At 34.4% G+C, this 20,003-nt stretch overlaps 3 protein-coding genes across 4 annotated transcripts; 1 reads left to right on the top strand and 2 right to left on the bottom strand.

Annotated features, from left to right (window-relative positions):
* The first annotated feature begins 1,065 nt into the window (after positions 1 to 1,065).
* On the top strand, positions 1,066 to 8,002 carry LOC123209374 (protein argonaute 5). The gene is made up of 22 exons (XM_044627389.1): positions 1,066 to 1,670; positions 1,769 to 1,986; positions 2,065 to 2,214; positions 2,339 to 2,472; positions 2,570 to 2,679; positions 3,070 to 3,173; positions 3,696 to 3,834; positions 3,927 to 4,043; positions 4,157 to 4,264; positions 4,345 to 4,416; positions 5,046 to 5,168; positions 5,255 to 5,426; positions 5,497 to 5,618; positions 5,898 to 6,035; positions 6,104 to 6,246; positions 6,317 to 6,379; positions 6,547 to 6,610; positions 6,877 to 7,012; positions 7,109 to 7,182; positions 7,295 to 7,389; positions 7,476 to 7,507; positions 7,592 to 8,002. Exons 1-22 carry the CDS (start codon positions 1,212 to 1,214, stop codon positions 7,762 to 7,764), a joined length of 2,946 nt encoding a protein of 981 aa, XP_044483324.1. The 5' UTR covers positions 1,066 to 1,211; the 3' UTR covers positions 7,765 to 8,002.
* A 989-nt stretch (positions 8,003 to 8,991) lies between these two features.
* Positions 8,992 to 10,347, bottom strand: LOC123208652 (polyadenylate-binding protein 7-like). Its single transcript, XM_044626173.1, has 4 exons — positions 10,178 to 10,347; positions 9,848 to 10,092; positions 9,671 to 9,759; positions 8,992 to 9,315 (listed from the first exon to the last, which is right to left on the bottom strand). The coding sequence occupies exons 1-4, from the start codon at positions 10,345 to 10,347 to the stop codon at positions 8,992 to 8,994; spliced, it is 828 nt and encodes a 275-aa protein (XP_044482108.1).
* A 1,862-nt stretch (positions 10,348 to 12,209) lies between these two features.
* On the bottom strand, positions 12,210 to 18,161 carry LOC123209082 (aspartic proteinase 36-like). 2 transcript variants are annotated; one of them, XM_044626837.1, is made up of 10 exons: positions 17,730 to 18,160; positions 17,179 to 17,308; positions 16,806 to 17,056; positions 16,478 to 16,705; positions 14,864 to 15,026; positions 14,593 to 14,666; positions 14,399 to 14,495; positions 13,505 to 13,565; positions 12,858 to 12,929; positions 12,210 to 12,635 (listed from the first exon to the last, which is right to left on the bottom strand). In XM_044626837.1, exons 1-10 carry the CDS (start codon positions 17,966 to 17,968, stop codon positions 12,469 to 12,471), a joined length of 1,482 nt encoding a protein of 493 aa, XP_044482772.1. In that variant the 5' UTR covers positions 17,969 to 18,160; the 3' UTR covers positions 12,210 to 12,468. The 2 variants fall into 2 exon arrangements, 1 of the variants encoding a protein (XP_044482772.1); XR_006500934.1 differs by lacking the exon at positions 13,505 to 13,565 and having other exon boundaries at positions 17,730 to 18,161.
* Positions 18,162 to 20,003: the final 1,842 nt, after the last annotated feature.

Below are 20,003 nucleotides of genomic sequence, written 5' to 3'. Positions count from 1 at the left end.
GGTCCATAACTTGAAAAACGTCGTCCAACCTCTCGAAGTTTGAGGGAAGCGCCGCCTATATTGTGATTTGTTTTGGAGGGTAAACTGGACACAAGTCGCTGGCGAAAATTAATTACCGCCACAGAGACTCCGGAATACCACTAAGTTATTTTGAATCGGACCTATTTTTTAAAATTGAATCCGTCACATTAACGCAACCTAATTTTTGGTTTAATGAAATCTCTATAAATCTTTCATGAAATAAATTAAAAAGTTAATATTAATATATTATTAATATTTTAAATTTATTTATTTGATTTAAACTGTGAAAATTCCAAGATTATTACAATCGTTTTATCGTGGCATAAAAAGCAGTACTTGGGTATGGGTAATCCTTTTATTTTTAATAAAAAATAAAAATAATCAATAACATAAATTATTTAAAAATATATTACATATAAATTATTATTTTTTATTAGATAAACATATTTTAATAATTATTGATACACAAAGTAAATTACTGAAATTATCCCAAAATTATTACATCTGTTCATAAAATTTGTATTTTATTTAAAGATATAAGAGTTATAATTAAATTCTATAACTAACAAACTTTAAATATTGCAATTTTCACATTGGGGCTAAAGTAAATTAATTAAAAGCAAAATTTCAATTGATTACGTATGACAAGAGTTCTATTTAAATGGAGGAATTCCATGGAGGGTAAATATCCTTCCCTTATTATTTGACAATTTTACCCATACTTAAAAGAAAATTATAATATATATATTAAATCATAATATTTCTTATTTAAGATATTTTCTTAATTTTGTCGAAGCAAAAATTAAAAAATAAAAGAAAACTACTTGAATTTACTCGCTCCTTGAAAAATGGGATGGGATATGTAAATGACGGTTACGGTATGGGAAGTCTAATTTACAAAACTTAAACGGCGGATTATAGAAAAACCAAATACTCATTCGAATAACAAGGGTAAGGGTAATACCGTCAGAAAAGCTGTCAGCAACCTCATCGCATTCGCACGTCATTTGAGAATTTAACCATATTTACACTTCGTGGCTTTAATTTCGGTATTTGGCGAATATTTGTTCTTTATATATTCTTCTAAACCCACCCTTTCGTATCTCGTTTCAGCACATCAAAAATTTGCTCTCAATTTCTCACTCTAACATTTGTTCCAACACCTCCCGAATTTCTCTCTTTCAACCAAAATGTCTCGCCGTGGTGGTGGTCGCCGCTCTGATTCACGGCCGGCTGAGCCGGCTCCGGTACGCGATCAGTCATTTCAGCGTGGCACAGGTCGTAGTGGTGGTGGTCGTGGTCGTCGTCCTGGTCAAGGCGGCGGACGTAGAGGTTCATACTCTGGTGTTGCTGAGACATTAGCTCCGACGCAGGCTCCGGCTCCAACTCCAGCTCTGACTCCGACTCCGGCACCGGCTCCGGCTCCAGCTCCTGTGCCTGAGTGTGGTTCATCTTCTTCTACTTCTCTGAGCCAGGAGATGCAACAACGGTTAACTTTGGGGACACAGGCTCCGGCAGTGGCCTCTACTTCGTCAAAGGCCCTGAGATTTCCCGCGAGGCCTGGCTTTGGGACACAAGGCCACAAATGTGTTGTCAGGGCCAATCACTTTATGGTCCAAGTAGCTGATAAAGATATCCATCATTATGATGTAAATGAAAAACTAAACTCAGCGTCATTGTGTAGATGTAAATTTTTGAGTCTATTTTCCATTAACTTGACTGGTTTTGTTGCTTAATTACCATATAGGTGACGATAACTCCTGAAGTCACATCAAAGAAAATCAACAGAGATGTGATCGCTCAACTTACTCGCGTTTACCGTGAGAGTCATTTGGGTCAACGAATTCCTGCATATGATGGACGGAAAAGCATCTATACGGCTGGGGCGCTGCCTTTCGATTCAAAGGAATTTATAGTGAAGTTAAGCGACAAAGATGGCGAGGGGAGCTCTTCTCGGTCGTCAAAGTAAGTAAACAACTGATTAATGTTGTTTTACTTTAGCTTGACTCATGTCCTTAATAGTAATGAATTTGTTTTCTGCAGAAAGGACCGTCAATTTAAGGTGACAATAAAGTTGGCTTCGAAACCTGACCTGTATACATTACAACAATTCTTAAGGAGTAGGCACATGGAGGCACCGCAGGACATTATACAAGTGCTTGATGTTGCACTAAGAGCATCTCCTTCAGAGAAGTATATATCTGGAATGAACTTTATTGTTTAATTGTATCATTATTCGAAGTTTATGATCCGGTAAATGTTAAATATGTTTTACTTTAATCCTCGGAAGTTAATATACGACGGCTTTTTGTTGTAGTTACTCTGTTGTAGGGAGATCTTTTTTCTCTCCTAGTTTGGGGCCCAAAGGTGAACTTGGAGATGGCATTGAATATTGGAAAGGATACTTTCAGTCTCTTAGGCCAACCCAGATGGGATTGTCCCTTAATATTGGTATGCTTGTTTATTCAGATAGCTAATACTTGTGTTTTGTTCTTATTTGCTTTTGTTATAATGTTGCTTGGTATTTCTTTTTGGCATGATCTTACAGACATTTCAGCACGATCTTTTTACGAGCCAATTCTAGTTACTGAATTTCTTGTGAAGTATTTTAATCATAGAGAGTTAACAAGGCCTCTAACTGATCAAGATCGTATAAAGGTATGTGGGCAATGTGTTTATGATGTCTGCTTTATGTTTTCTTTTGCCTTTTTATGAGGTTTTATGTATTTAATTTACCAGGCAATGGCTTTGCATATTGCTTAGATGTTCTTTATAAGCAGGAACTGCACTTGTTCTTTGGTTGTGATTCATTCTGAAATTATTAAATTAGTGGTTGGTCAGGTATAGGCAGTTCCTATGGGGTTGGATTTGAATGTGGCGCAATAGTTGATGTATTTTTGTATAATATTACAATAAGATAAATGAAGTGTAATGGACTTAAAAAAGTTCAAAATGTCTAGTTGCGTGGGGATTCTTTTCTTATTTATCTCTTTGTGTGGTAACTTGGGCTGAAATGTTTTTTTTTTTTAAATCTTATGCGATTTTAAGGTGAAAAAGGCCTTGAAGGGAGTCAAGGTATTACTTACTCATACAGAATATGCTAAAAGCTACAAGATCACAGGGATGTCTGCTCTCCCAATCAGCCAATTGACGTAAGTTTGTATGGATTTACCCAGTTATGATGATATATGGTATATATCGTCTATTCATATTCTGGTGATTCCTCAGTTAGAGGAAAGGGCAGGGATCATTCTTCTGTTTCTTTTATTTATTTAACTTTTATTTATTTTTTTTTGGCAGTGTACTTATTAATTCTGCCCACATAACTTAATATGAAAATAATCCAAAAATTTGCCTTCATTAGTGACACTTTACTTACCAAAGTGTACTTGAGAAATGATGCCTGAAACGCTCCTATGTTATGTTTTTATTATGTTTGACAAGCTAGTACTTGTTATCCCTGTTACTACTTTCTGCAACTTTCTCAATCATGATTAATATTAGAAATTTGTTTTATTGCTATGTTGATAACCCTGTTTGTCCAACTTGTTGCAAGCTTCTCAATCAAGCTTAGTGTTATAAATTTGTTTTATTGCTGTGTTGATAACTATATTGTTAGTTACCTTGTCCTAATTATTTGCATTATTCATCTTTATTAAATTTGTTTTCCTTAGGTTTACTCCCGATGACAAAACAACTAAAATGTCAGTTGTTCAATATTTCCGTGAGAAATACAAGATTGGACTCAAATATACATTTTTGCCTGCTCTTCAAGCTGGGAGTGATGCAAAACCTATATATTTGCCCATGGAGGTTTTTCCTTTTCTTATTGTATGGTTTTAATTTATATTTTGTGTCTTATATCAAATTATTTTACTTAGCCCAGATGTAATTTTTATTTTCAGATTAGTAGGATAGTTGATGGGCAAAGATATACAAAAAAGCTAAATGAAAGACAAGTAACTGCTCTGTTAAGGGCAACCTGTCAGCGTCCTTCAGATAGGGAGAGGAACATTGCGGAGGTAGAACATTCTTTAAGTGTTTTGTTTCCATCATTGAGAATGTCAGCTCTGATAATTAGTTTTTGTTTTTCTTGTACCTTTTTTGTAATATTCTCTACCTCTTTGCTTTGCAGATGGTTAGAAGAAACAATTACAATGGAGATAAGTTTGCTAAGGAGTTTGGGATTCAAGTGGGTGCTGAACTTGCCCAGGTTGATGCTCGAATACTGCCTCCACCAGTGGTAATTACTCTTTATGTGATTATTGTGAGGGCAACCAGGTTCTCTCTTATGCATTTGGTCTAATGTCCCATCCTATGCAGCTTAATTATCATGAAAGCAGCCGCGAAAAAATGGTTAATCCCAGATTAGGGCAGTGGAACATGATTAACAAGGTAAAGCACTAGTTAGCTTGCTTTCTTTGTGGTTGAAGGTTCTGTGGAATAACATGAATGCTAGATTGTGTTTTTTTTAATTTCTGTGGAATAAGTGAGCTGAAGGCAGCCCTAGAAAGGGACACTAATCCCTGATTTTGTAAGAATCAATCTCCATCTAATCATTGAGTGGATACAGCAGAATCTTACCTTTAAGGAAACAGATAAACTAATTTTAGTAGGTATCCTATAGCTGAGTTATTTATAAATATTGATGAAATTCCACAATTTCTTAAGGATTGTAAAACTGTACGGTGCTTGTGATGAAAGTTTTGTTGCTGCATGTAATCATAATTTTATGTATGGACCTGTTGCTATTTACAACTGATATCCCTCGAATTGGTATTCTGTTATCATACAATGAAATGTTACATAACTTTTTTTATTGTTTTGGTTTTTTGTCCTGTTGCTGTAAAAACTTTTATACTGAACTTGAAGGGCCTTTGATTGATTGTTGTTAATGAGAAAATCTCTCGTTGTGTGTAATTGTATGATGCCTTTACTTGATGTGCCTTGTGGAAATAACTAAAATTTTAATTTCCACAATAATGATTGCAGCTTACAAAAATTGTGTTATTTTGTTTTTGTAGAAAATGGTCAATGGTGGGCAGGTTGAATTTTGGACATGTGTGAGCTTTTCCACTCGTACAAACCGGGATCTGCCATTCCAATTCTGTGAGGAGCTGGTGAATATGTGTAGAAGTAAAGGAATGGTATGCCTGGCTTTTCTGTTGTGAGATTGTCTTAGTGATTATTGCCTGCTTGCTTCGACATTGATTTTTTCTTGATTGTATTGCAGGTATTCAACCCGACGCCTGTAATTCCCATTCATCCAGCTAACCCAAACCAAATTGAGAATGCTCTCAGAGATATTCACAGGAAGTCTACAGCAGAAATTGCAAGGAAGGGCCCGCAAGGAAAGAAGCTTCAGTTGTTAATTATTATTTTACCTGATTTTACAGGGTCATATGGTGGGTAACAGACAAATTAAATTTGGCTAAAAACTGATTGCTATAATTAATTGGACTGTTCTATCTGCAGGAATGATTAAGCGGATTTGTGAAACAGAATTAGGTATTATCTCACAATGCTGTCAGCCCAGACAGGCTTCAAAGCTCAGTAAGCAGTATTGTGAAAATGTGGCCCTGAAGATCAATGTGAAGGTTTGTACCATTATGTTTTTCTGTTTGGTGGGATTTTTTTTCGTAACATTTTCTAATCTGTGGTCAGAAAGAAATGAATTTCAAGGGATAGTAAGGCAAGTCTGTGTCAGGACTGAAATGTTTGATTGTATTGGTATAAAGTCATTGTGTAACATTTTTTTTGTTTTGTTTTGATGGTATAGAATTTATGACAAGCAAACTGCAAGTATTTCTGGTTGTAAGTTAATTTTTTAACTATATAATTTTAATTACACGATTGTTCTATGTAAAATCTATCAGGTTGGAGGTAGGAATACTGTGCTGAATGATGCTATTCAAAGAAGAATTCCTCATGTGACAGATCGCCCCACAATTATAATTGGTGCGGATGTTACCCATCCACAGCCTGGGGAGGACTCTAGTCCGTCAATAGCAGCTGTATGTTCAAATGTTTCTCCTTTAGCTTTTGGGTCATCATTTTGTTGAAGAATTGAATTGGCTTTCAGGTTGTTGCTTCAATGGATTGGCCAGAGTTAACCAAGTACAGAGGTTTAGTGTCTGCTCAGGCACACCGTGAGGAAATTATCCAAGATCTTTATAGTACCAGTGAGGATCCTAGGAGGGGATTGGTACAGGGAGGAATGATTAGGTAAATGAATTGATGTGGTCAATTTTGAATAATATTTAGAGGGAGCCTTATACTAATGCTGTTTTTGCAGGGAGCTATTAATTGCATTTAGAAGGTCAACTGGACATAAACCTCATCGGATTATTTTCTATCGGTAAAATTTAATAAGCTTGATTTCAATCATTTGTTGTACATCAATAGTGTTGTGTTATTTGCATGGCAGTGGTGCTGTTAGTGAAGGCTTATTTAGTCAATTCTTGCTTTCTGCGATGTCTGCCTTTTTTATAGAACATCATTAATATTGTGTAATTTGCATGGCAGAGATGGTGTTAGTGAAGGGCAATTTAGTCAAGTCTTGTTATATGAGATGACTGCCATTCGAAAGGTAATATTGACATATCAATTTCTTCTTGGGATTTAAGGTGTTATTCTCTTTTTGTGTATTAGTATGGATGGGAAGATTGGATTTGATTGAGTTGGGCACCTGAGCATTTATATTCTGTCCTTTAATGACTGTTGCATGATAACAAAAGTGGACACAAGTGTACAAGTAATTATATGTTGAATGCAATTTTGTTTTAATCTTTAGCTGAATGACTTAATGGCTGTTCTTTGGTTCCTCTCTTGATAATAAGTTTTTGTTCTTTCCAGGCATGTAGCTCACTGGAGGAGGGATATATGCCTCCAGTTACCTTTGTTGTGGTGCAGAAAAGACATCATACCCGGCTGTTTCCTGCTGACCATAGAAATCGTGACCTTACTGACAGGAGTGGCAATATTCTACCGGGTGGGTTTTATGCTCACTTCTGTGTTTTCTTTTCTCAGATTTGTTGAGAATTAGTTACCCTTTGTTGATAAATATTTTCTTGGGTCCTGTCTCTAGGTACTGTTGTTGATACCAAGATTTGCCACCCTACCGAGTTCGATTTTTACCTCAACAGCCATGCTGGAATTCAGGTACTTTGTTTATATGTCAAATTAATTTCCACAGGTCAACCTGCTTCTGTTATGCCAATGCATATGAATATTTTTTTCTTTGACTAAACCTATTAGCTGTCTAAATATACAGGGAACCAGTCGGCCAACACACTATCATGTGTTATACGATGAGAATGGCTTCAGTGCTGATGACTTGCAAATTCTGACAAATAAATTGTGTTACACGTAATAAGTTCTACTGACTATCAAAATAGTTGGGACTTTTTTATTATTATATTTGTATTTGCTCCTAACTGTTGTGGTGTTTTCAGGTATGCAAGGTGCACTCGATCAGTTTCCATTGGTGAGACCCGGTGCACTTATGTTGTTTGTATATATTATTTTGATCCAACCCTTATTCATTTGTGTCAATTATTTACATGTGCAGTACCTCCGGCATATTATGCACATTTAGCAGCTTTTCGTGCACGATACTATATAGAAGGAGATACATCTGACAGTGGCTCTACTCGAAGTGGGAGTGAGGGCAGGGCCACAGGGGAGTTCAGACCACTTCCAGTTATTATGGATAACGTGAAAGATGTGATGTTTTACTGTTAGAACTTTTGCTTTATGAAAGGATGCTAGGTTTCTGTGCAATGTTTGCACCTTTGTAAGAGTCTGTGCGTCCGGAAAATTTGGGGAAGGGAAAGTATACTGATGTCTTTTTGGTTCATGGTTTTCTAGTTGTGGTTCTGGAAAAATATTTTCCATAGGCTGGTGGAAATTCAGTTCATGTAAATCCATACACGCCTTATAATTAAAGAAATCCCAGTCTGGTTATTATTTCTCCTTTTTATTTTGTGTGCGTCTTCAGTTGCTTGAAATACTCATTTTAAATACTGTACTCATAAAGCTATTGTACATCTCTTTGCGTCTGTGCATGATTATCAAGGTCTATTATATGCCTTGGAATGAAGAAACGCTGTTAAAAACAATAAAATTGTGTTATTAACGAGGATGTGTAATTATGTAATTTAATTATTTGAAGAGCAATGTTATATGCTCTTGAGTAGAGGTGTTTAAGTGTAGGCTGGATTGAGTTTGCCCTGAATGATTTTAGGGGGATAGTTTGAGTTTTGTTTGATTTTAATGAGCGAATTCAAAAGAAAGTTTGAGTTTCGATTGGGAGAAAAATTTGATATTCTTAGTTTGGTTTGTTCTTATGGTTCAAATTTAGTATTCCAATTCATAGCTTGATTTTTTTGCCTTATTCTACCTACATAACTTTAGAGTTGATACATATCTATGAGACGTCTTCCAATTTGCTGTTCTAATATTTACTTGTCTCTACATTCTGAACTTTACATATGGTGCATATGTAAAGTTCAGAATGTAGACAACAGTAACACGAAGATGTGTTCTTGGGGTCATGGCCAATTGAGGTGAACTCTTCTCCAACAAACTAGAGAGATGGTGAGACAAAAAGTCTGAACGAGATCGATGGAGATTGATTTAAGTTTTCAAGATTGTTTTTGGTCTCAAAATGAATGTTCAGAGAGAGAAGATAATCACAAAGGAGACTGAAGAGAGTGCTAATGAGATCTGAAAATGGTTTTGTGAAAGAAAGAGGCGTAGAATATGAGAGAAAATGATTGAAAGAGAAGAAAAAAGGTGAAGAGAAAAGTAACGAAACATGAAGAAAAACAAAATATTTTAATTACCAAAAGCAAAGTTTGGCTCGCACAAGCCATGACTTAGCTTGGCCTTTGATGTGATAATGAAACACAATAATTAATACCTAAGATGGAAAAACTGGATAATTACCACCACTTCTGTTCATGTTCATCATTCTAGTACAACTGGGAACCTGCAACATTGAGGAGGTTGATTGTGGCCCATCAATGGAACAAATCCACGAGGTGATCTCCACCCGGTGAAGTTTGGGGGTTGGGGTGGGTAAACTCGTACGGGTGGGTAGTAGTGGCAGCGGTGGTCGACCGTGAAACATTGATTGTTAAATCCAGTAAAAGAGGAGATGAGAGGAAGTGCTGACATTCGTTGCCCTGCATATACTTGCTGTAAATACATTTTTCTTTCTACTTTACTTTGAGCCTTTGCCACATACAATGGCTTCCCATGGAACGGAACTCCTGCAAACAAAATCAATACCTCATTGATGCAAATGAAAAATAACAATAACATTAAAAGCGTCAACAGTGTGTATATATATCATACCATTAAGTTGTGTTAATGGCTTTCATGGCTTCTTCAGGATTGGAAAAACACACAAACCCAAAGCCCCTGCTGATTCCTTTATCGGTTCGCATAATTTTAGTAGAAGTTATAGCCCCGCATCTACTGAAACACTCAGTTGAATATCATCAACACTATCATGGATGTTTTTACAATATAGATTTAAACCCTGAATTAATTGGCAAATATATAAATTGATATATGTTCAAATATATATCATGCCAAAGCATACATCTTCATATATACAGAGTGATTGCATCTTTTTCATTACCTTTTGGGAACTCTCTTTGTATTGAAGCTGTAACATTCGTCTACGCTCAGCCCTCTTTTGAGCTTTGGCAACATATAAAGTCTTTGATCCTGCATGGCATTATAAATTAAGCGTGAGAAATACATTAGGCAAAGGTGATACTGTTATAGATGGTTTATAAAGGGAACACCAGTTTACCAATCTGTTTTCCATGCATGCTCTCTTTTGTTTTCATGGCATCTTCTGCACTTTCAAAGTTGACAAACCCGAAACCCCTCGAGACCCCACTTTCATCTTTTGAGATAAAAAGGCTGGTTATCTTTCCGAATTCAGAAAACTTCTCTGCTAGAACTTCCTCACTTACGTTATATTCCAAATTCTTCACATATAAATTAGTGAACGATGCATTTTGATTGATTCTTCTGATGAATTGAGCAACATAACTACAAGGAGAAATACTTTAGGTGAAGAAACAAGTTTGAGAAACAATAATCCAGATTTTATTTTTATTAATAATTTTGCACTCACAGTTGTTTCCCTTCGATTGTTTTGCCATTAAGCTTTTCAATGGCGATTTTTGCAGATTCCTCTTCAGCATATTGTACAAAACCGTATCCCTTACTGTCTCCAGCTTCAGATACAGCCACTTTACACGAAAGTATAGTTCCATGCTCAACAAATAGCTCATGTAATTTCATATTATTTATTGATGTAGCCAGGTTCTGCCAATTACATATTAACATGATAGAGTGATATTCAAGAAGAAACTAACAAATTAAAAATGTTAAATAGAAACCAGAAGTGTCCCTTAACAAAAAGGTTGCCAATCCCACTGTTTCTGACTTCAGAATTGGGCATTGACCACATTACTCTCATCGATTTTCCATTCACCTCTTTGTGGTTAAAAGTGTTAATGGCCTCCGTGGCTAATGAAAAGATGGAAGGGAAATTAATTAGCTTAGTTATATGGCCCATAACTAAACCTTGCCATGAAGCTTTCTTAGCTATGACCACAAACCCATCTTGGATACGATAAATTTGATAATTTATAAATGTCAAATAATAAAATTAATATATATTTTTTCTATATAATCCCAAATATAATTTTTATGATTCCTATAAAAAACTTATGCAACTTATAGTAAACACTCTTAAAGCCTATATGACATTATAAAAATAAAGTATAAAAGAAGCTTTGTTCAAAACCCTAATCCCCCAATCAATCATCAACTATTTAGAGGTTTGTAGAAAATATTTTTATTTTCGTTTTTGTTCTTTGAAATTGTATCACTAAAAAAAATTAATGTTGTCACCGATAAAACCTTTCACAATCCATGTATACATTACAATGTTCTATGACAAAGTTAGTAAAAAAACGAATCACTCTCAAGGGTGTTACAATTAAATATAACCATAGAATAGTGATAATTTTTAAATATACCCATAAAATAGTGGTAATTTTGTAAGAGCAGCCTTGCAAAGAACAGTGGTATGAAACTAAAGGATACTTGAAAAGGTTTTGATTAGTTTTTCTTCTGTCAAGCCAGGATCAATATCTCTAATGTGAAGCAAAAAGGTTGAGCTAGAGATGATAATTCAGTTCGCGAAATTGAGTCTTTTGTTTGTTTTTTGTCGAACGAAGAGAGGATTTTCTAATAATGATAAGTACACGAATGATTAAAATCTCTACAGTCGAAGATTAGTTAGGAATGAAAATATATATATCCTTGACCCATATTCTTTTCAACTTGTGCTCTTTACAATTCATCTTCTCTCCTATATGTTCTTTAAACTTTTACATATTGAATTATTAAAAATATATTTTAATACATAATAAATACTCGATTATTTTTAGTGAGAATGGAGAGAGAAAATGGTAGAGAAATTTCCTCGTGAGGATGAGAGAGGAAGGAGAGAGAAAATTTTTCTGTAAAGAGGGGACAAAGATTTACCATCATGGAGAAAAGTTTCCCTTGCAAGAACAAAAATAAAAACATAAATTAAAGTATTCGGTTTCTATCTAACTTATTGTTATCTTTTAATTAGGGTGATGAGCTAATTTGACATTTTTTGAGAGAAGATAAAGAGTTTGAAAGTGAAATAGATTATTGAAACTCTAAGAATAGCTTGGACCAAAAAGAAATGAAATTTCAAAATTAATAATTTTAAAAATATTCAAATTAAAAAATTAATTATTAGCCAAAAACTCATGGCGATACAACCACCATGGCATGGGTTACACCCCAGGCTCGGTAAAAACGAAAACCAACAGGACCCTCTGGGGTCCACCTTTTGGCAAGATAGCGGGCGCACCAAAATGGATATAGCTCGACTCGGTAAGTTGTGGACTTTAACTAAATTAATACTAACTCTCCAAGTCCATTAATTTATATTTATTATAAATGAGGCATCAGTCTTCTTAATATAAAACACAAGCGAGATGCATGCCTCCTGTTACTCAAGCGAAAACCAGCTGCACTTGCAATCTGAAAATGAGCCAGACTTAATCTGAAAGGAAAATATAAACCAAACATGGAATTCTTACTGTGTTGCTATTAAATGAATATGAAAAGAGATTTCGTATAAATTCATTCTGCTGTTAAACCAATGATCCCCTGTCTGTAAATGTAATTTACAACAGTGCCAATGAAGCAAACCTTAACACTACATGGCTGATGAACATACATGGATTCTAAGGAAAAATTACCCACAATTACCAACCACAAAATTAATACATATGACCCTGCCAATTGCTATAATAATAAACCGGTCAGAGAATATACAACAGACAAGTGGCATTAGATCTCCGGCAATTCATGCTACAAGAACACGAAACTGCCAAGCTGCAGTAGAAAACCTATCATGTTCATTTGTATCAACTTGTTGGGTAGAGCCCGTGGTGCAGTGTTGCTGCTTAGCTGCCCAGCGTTTATATATTCACTTCTACCAGTATTTATAGCAGTAGATACATTGACTGATGTTGAACCTAGTAAATACATGTGTAGACCATTAAACTGGGGCAACAAAGATGAACATGAAAAATTCTACTTGTTTTTGTATGTTGCTTATGTAAATAAATAATTGATCAGTTTATCATTTAAAGTTTCCACAAGTGATCTTATCATCAAAAGGAAGTAATGTTGTGGAGTGAAAACTGTTTAAATTGATAAAAAAGTTAAAGCCAATTCTATAAGTCATTGAAACTTACAATCATAGCTAGCCCATCCAATTCTCTGACCGGCCAGATCATAGACAAAGATTTTGTCTTTCAGAACTAGATCTGCAAAACAGGAGATGAACAAAAGTTAGTCCCATTAGACAAAAAGCTGGTCCAGCTTCAATATAACCAGGACAACACATATGGAAAGTTAGCGGCTGAATAAAACTTGACAAGATATATTCCTGGTCATGCAGCTCAGAGAAGTAGGTAAGATACACCAGCACAATCAAGATAAGGAAAGAGGCATTCAACATAACCATTTCTAATGATTAAAAGAATTCGTCATTTCTTCTTTGTGGAAGATCCTGGCAACAGAGCAAACAGATGAACCAATGAGATTTGACAGAAGTTCTTCTTTACAGACTGGGATGTTTAATAGAGGAGTTTTTGTTTTCGGGGAGAGCATTTCTTTGGAGTATGCATCATGAAACAGGTCAGCTAATTTAGGTATATGAAATCAATAAAGAAACTGTTGGCAGAGCGTTTGACAATACATTAACATCAATAACTAGAGGTTAAACCAGAAATTTGAAGAAAGTCAGAACTCTGAAAGTTAAACAGATAAATTTTAGCCCAAATGAGATGCGATTTACATGTGCATTAAATCAGAAACATTATTTGTGTGCTGTCAATACCTCCCAAAATTGTTTGACCCTGAATTTTTTGAAAGCCCATGCACCACACTGCAGCACCACCCTGTAACCGAAATTACCCATGTCAATTTAAGCATTAACTGTTGTTAGGACTGTATGTCACTTGCCAAAAGGATAAATTTAAAAGCATAGATGGCACAAGCTCAGAGCATCACTTTGGAAGCACAAATGTCAAACACACACAAGGGCAGGAACACATGGAAGGGAAGACTTATGTGACAAGATTTGAGAGAGGCAGTTAGAGAATGAGCATAAATTTAGGATGGATGATGATAGGAGAGGGGGAGGGAATGAATTAGAGGACAAACAGTAGGAAGGACAGTGCTGGCCTCCCAAATGTTAAGCTTACGAGTGTTTTGGTTTCCTTTTCTTATATCAGGAAGATGATGATGATGTAAAAGGCTTACTGATCTATGTAAATACAGCCCTTAATCAATAGATATAACACCATTTTCTTCATTTTACTGTCTTTTTATTTGATTTACATTGGGTGAGGATTGCTAAGCTGTAGGGTTGCTGAACACTGTCTTTGTGTAGGTGTCTGAAAGGAGATCAAAATTCAAACAACAACAATAATAATAAACTGTCTTTTATCAGCATAAGCATGCATACGGTTAAACCAGCATGAGTCCAACAGTAAATACCAAGAGAGATGAGCACAGAAGATTAAATTTTGCATGGAGATGGAAAAAAGAGAAAGAATATAAAGGAAACCACATTGAGTAGATGTAGATGGTGCATCAAATGATCTGCTAGATAAATCTAGAACAGAAATCCATCTAGTTTCAATTCAGCTTCCAGAAATAAATGATAGACAGGCAAATCCTCCACAATTTTTCAGAAAGAACATATAAACAAGCATATAAATGCACTCACAACAGAATTCTGCTGTATGAGGTAGTCTTGAGGATTTAAAACCAAGGATGCGCCTCCAGCAAAGTTGAAGCTAACTTGAGGAAATATGCCAGTAATACTAAACAGAAAGAAAAATAAAAATTAAGAGTTAAGGTTGTCTTAACAATATAAGCACTCAACGAAATGGAAACTGATTATAAATCTAAATAGCAAACCTGGTGGTGACAATAAAACATTGATTTCCCTTGGAAAGAATTGAGCGTACAGATTGTGAGACAGAACTAGCGATCTGTACAGCAAATTATATGTCAAACTTTGCCTGAAATTACTATTTGTAGTGTTTCATGAACAATTAAATTCAATTCTAATTTCTAGAAAAAATTAACAAGCATGAAGTGTCCATAGTAAGATATTAAATTAAGAATGTTCTTTTTACTGCTTAAATGTATCAAATAGAAAAGTTAAAATTTCCTCACTGTAACTTACAGCATTGACAAGAGGATCATAGGCATCTTCAGTAAGGTAGGCTAAAGTTGTCCCTGTATCAACTATAGTTCCTTTGTTGCTTGCTGTTGCAAACACAGATGGATCAATAGCCAAAGGTTGGCCATTGACAGAAATGCTCTGCAGATTCAGATTATAATGTGGCCTGAAATTTTGAAAATTCCATTGGTTAGTCAAACTTGCAGCAGTCTATGATTTAAGTTCCATATCTTCATTCATTAAAGAAAAAAGAAGATCCATAATACTAAAAATGTCAGAATCAAAATGAAACTCACTATAGTTGATTACAAATTTCAGTATCATGCCAGGAATTTAATTCTCTTGTCAAAGCTGCAAATATTTTACAGACAAGCTTCTATATTTTACCCGTGTTTGAAGAGTGTGAAGGAAATTATTCTAAATCAAGTGAAATTATTGTTTCACAATTAGTCCCCATCCCTTTAACAAGAAAAAAATTTCTATTTTTATTCAGTTATTTCCACTTAAATATACAATCTGTTTCATGCTTAGTTAAAGAAATTATACACAAAGAAAACTATGAAAATAAGGGAGAAAGCAAATCAATTAATGGCAATAGGATGAATCTAGTCAATCAAAATCTATAGGTACATTGCAAAGACCATACAACAACTGCTGCAACACTAGGAGATTTATTAATATAATTCTATGAATTTCAGAAAAACTGCACCAGTTAGTGAAACTATATTATCAAACAACAGAACTATGGGTCAGAATTTCCTTTATCCTGTTCTTTGACACCCTGACGAGCTACTATAAAACCATTCAATGAAAAGAACTTTGCAACTTATGGATGTAAACATTATGTCCAAAGATAACACAAACTAGCTAGAGCTACAAACCTCTTGACAGAATAGAAGATGCTTAAGTGCACTAAGACTTATTGTAAAGGAGAAGCTAGAAAATAATTTGGTGAAAAAATTGTCTCAAAGCATCACATGAATGTGAAAAGAACAGAACTAGCTAGAATTTCAAATAAGAGAGAAGATAACTTCAAAGAACCTCAAACTCACAGAAAAAAGAAAATATAGGCTTAAAAATAATTTTCTAACAGGTGGGTTGAAGAGACATATTGTATCCATTGGCTCACAATTTTCTTTCACTTATCATTTCTCCCAGAAGTCACATAAGCTAATTCTTAACTGTTTTCATTAAAGAATCATTTTGAACAAAGAGATAAGTTCCATTTTCAAAAGCCAGAAACAAAATGGAAGATGCCATCTAAAGTAGCAATTAAAGTTGTTAATAAACAAGTACAAAGAGTGTACAAAATCCTAACTATCTAACAACTACATCTTCATGTTCCTTTAACCTGAAAGAGCAGTTTGTAAAAAGCCGTAACAGCAGCAAACGGATGCATCATTTGAATATTAACAAGATGTTCAGAACTGTACACAGAAATGATACAGGTCAGTTTAAAAAACAGCTGCTGCTACGGTATAAAAAAGGTATTTAACCAAACAAACAAAAGCATGGTACCCATCACAATTCTCTTTTTCATGACTAATAGCAAAATTCTATCGTAGGAAATAAATGGGAAATGAATTGTATCAATTTCTTCTAATGAAAATAACATACTGTGATGGGATGAGCGGAGAATAAACTATATTCGGTTCCACAATCTCACCAAGGACCAATATACCCCCACCAGTACTATCTCCTTTCAAGCAGTGGGAGAACGCTCTGGGTGTTAACCCTGCTGCAGAAAGCTGTGAGATAACAGACATTTCCTGCTGCCCAAATCCGAAGATCCCATCCACTGCTCTGTCTGGTTTTGTCAAGTCCCCTGTCTGCAAGTTGCTACAGCTGTTTCAAAATCCGCCAAGCATGAATGATTTCTAAGTTCCAACCAACAAGACTAGTGAATAAATTATCATCTTAACCTCAACAGATTCATGGAGCTTACCCAAAGACAATTTGAGATGAAATATTTGTAATGAAAGAACCCTGAACAATAGCGTCTAAGTGTAACAAATCTGCTACATAATAGCCTGAAGTCCCACTGCCATCTCCGTATTGGAAGGTGTAACCACACAGATTGTTCTGAGAAGAACAGACAGAATCTGCGGATGTCAGTCCTAAACTACATCTTGAGTCTGAACAAGAAACCAATGAAGCAGTTGATGAACTCTGAGGATCAAATAAATTCAGCTGAATCTGCATGAAAATCAAGCAATCCAGTTGAAAAATGTTAGCACATAATTGGTCCAATTGATTCATGAATTTGACCAAACCAACAATAAATGGAAATTTGTACATATAAGGTAATCGAAATTTACTTGAAGTCCACTGGTTCCTGGGCAACCATTGCAAGAACTACAACTGACCCATAAAACATCACTTCCAGTGTCTATCTGCACAGTGAATTCTCTAGGTGGAGAACCCAATTGCACTTTTGTGTAGTAAAGCCTAAAGAAATCAGAAAACAATCAACATAGCCAATAAAAAAATAAATTTTATCAAATTAACATAATAACGGGAAGATATGAAACAAGTCAAAAGCCAAACCAACAAAGAAGAAGAAGAAGAATAAAAAAAACCATCAAATTTCATCAATCCAACAAGTTTTAACAAAACTCTGTATAATAAATTATCTTTCACTCAACAAACAACGAACATACAAAAAGAGAACAAAAATCATAAACAAATTATTATAATCTCAAGAAGTAGCAAACACCAACTGAACAAAACATACCAAAAACATGATAAAATCCAAAAGTCAGATGCAAACCCATAAAACAAAGCTAGATTATCTCAAAAAATCAAAAACAAAGCCGTTTTTCAAAAATTAAACACAAAGAAGAAACAAGTGAAAGCATAACAGAATTACCCAACAAGAAATGGATCAAAAGTCCCGGCAACAGGAAAATCAACGATCCCACCAGTAGACTGTAACAATCTACCATGCCTCTTCTTGTCATGAGCTATAAGCTGAGCCAACTGGAGCTGGTGACTCGGCGGAATAGCTCTCTCAAGCGTTAAAGTCGTTGGAAACTGACTCAACACCGACCCCACATGATACAACAGCATAACGGCGATCATAATTCCAAAAGGAAAAAACGCCGCCATTTATATAAGAAAGAATGCTCCAACGGCAAAGTTGAAACTGGTACTTTCCACAAGAGAAGAAAGAAGAGAAGTTTAGGAGGCAAAGATTGATGTTGTAGTATTATGCATTCAAAAGAGGCAAGTGAAGAGTTTCTAACAAGAAGCTTTTTTGAAAAAAGGTAATGGGTTACGTTAACGTTATATGTATATATATAATATTATATATATACGTAAATAGGTGAATGTGGAGGTAATTTAATGGCTTTTTTCCTGCGTTTAGAACTTTAGAGAGGCCGGGAGTTTCACTGTTTGGTGAACTACTTTGATTTCATGACGGCCGACCGGGAATATTTTGCCTCCCTTAACTTTATAAGAATTCATTAGGAATCCAATACTTTCATAAACTAAAAAACTCCCACCAGTGTTTTTAACAAAATTTTATGAGAAATTTTCCCGATAGACTGCTTTTTGAATATGTACTATTTTACCCTCAGTCGTATCATGAATATATTATTAGGTGGATATAATAATAATAATAAATATTTTTAAATATATAAGTAATATATTTAATTTAATTAAATATTTTAAATTAATAATAAAATAATATTTATCTTATTTATTTATTTTATATATATATGAAAATTAGTTTTTATTTTTATATTCAAAAAATTAACATTTAATCATGAAAGTATTCTACACGTGGCATTTGAACACATTGAATTGATTGATGTTATTCCTTCCAAATATTTATAAAGTTGATGTGCTATGATGAATTTTTAATATTCATTTGCACATAGTCCTCAATATGAACATAATTGTAATTTCTCATTGGGAGGATCTGAAACGTCGACGTGTAGCTTTATCAAAGAAGAGGACCCATTCAAACGAAAGCCAGTATCTTCCAAAAACCGATGCACAACACAATTATTTCACATTTTACTTTTCCTTGGTCGGCTTCTATCTTTTTAAATCAATTAAATAATAATAAATTTATTTCCATCTTTTACTTTTTTTTAATTATTAAACTATCTTGGAGCCCAAAGCTGCCTTTGGCTTATCTTTTCGGCAATGGCAAATCTATCCCTCTAAGTTTTTATTTTTTATCAAATTTTCAGGTCAGAAGATTCAAGAGAGGATAAGGGTGGCATTTTGGGGAATGGTGGGGGTACAAAAGAGAATTGGGGTGGAGAAAGGGGAAGCGGCGTTGTCGAGATTTGACCAAAAGTGCCGCAGGGGGAATAGAAATTAAAGCAAGTACTAACTGTTACGGGCGCCAGGGCCAGGGTGCCCTACAATGCATTCACACAACAACTTTCTTAATGTACTTACTATTATTAGTCCAAAGGATTTAGTCCACAAAGTATATTAATTTTTTAATTTTTTTTTACTTTTAAAAAATTTAAATATCTATTAATAGATAATTAAAGTTAACAAAATTATAATTTTATAAAATTTTATCCTTTTTTGCCTCTTTAAATCTGAAAAAATAATAATCTCTCTTTAAACTAAATTTTAAAAAATAACATTTTCTTTTTTAAGGTTTTTTTCATTATTTAGAGACATCTTCAGTGCTTCTCAATGACATCTCTTTTCTCTTCCTCTAATGATCGCTCTCTCACCACTTTCTTCCTTTGACCAATAATTTTAAACCTAGTGAAAAGACGATGTTTCGTCAAGAAAGACAAATAGTTTTATCTTTTCGATGAAGATGAGAGTATTTTTCGATATCAATCAATGTTGTTCAAGCTTCCAAATGAGAGAAGTTTGGTTGTCAGAGTGAGATGAGGTGTCAGAAGATATTTGTGACCTATCTGGCAACAGATTTAGAGTCGAAGATTTAGAAACTAAACTTTAGAAGAAAAAGATTATTTTTTTTAAACTTGACTTAGAAAGAAACTTTTAGAATTTAAAGTTTAACAGAAAAAAATAAAATAAAATTTTAGTTTATTTTTAATATTATAGATGAAATGATGATTTTATTCTAAAACTGTAACATTAATCACCCATGAGTGGCGTTTGAAATTTAAAAAAATAAGAGAAAGATACTTTAAAAAAC

The sequence above is a fragment of the Mangifera indica genome, chromosome 2 (assembly GCF_011075055.1).
Source record: "Mangifera indica cultivar Alphonso chromosome 2, CATAS_Mindica_2.1, whole genome shotgun sequence".
NCBI lineage: Eukaryota > Viridiplantae > Streptophyta > Magnoliopsida > Sapindales > Anacardiaceae > Mangifera > Mangifera indica.
Note: the sequence above shows the minus strand (reverse complement) of the source record. Positions and strands in the feature narration are given on the sequence as shown.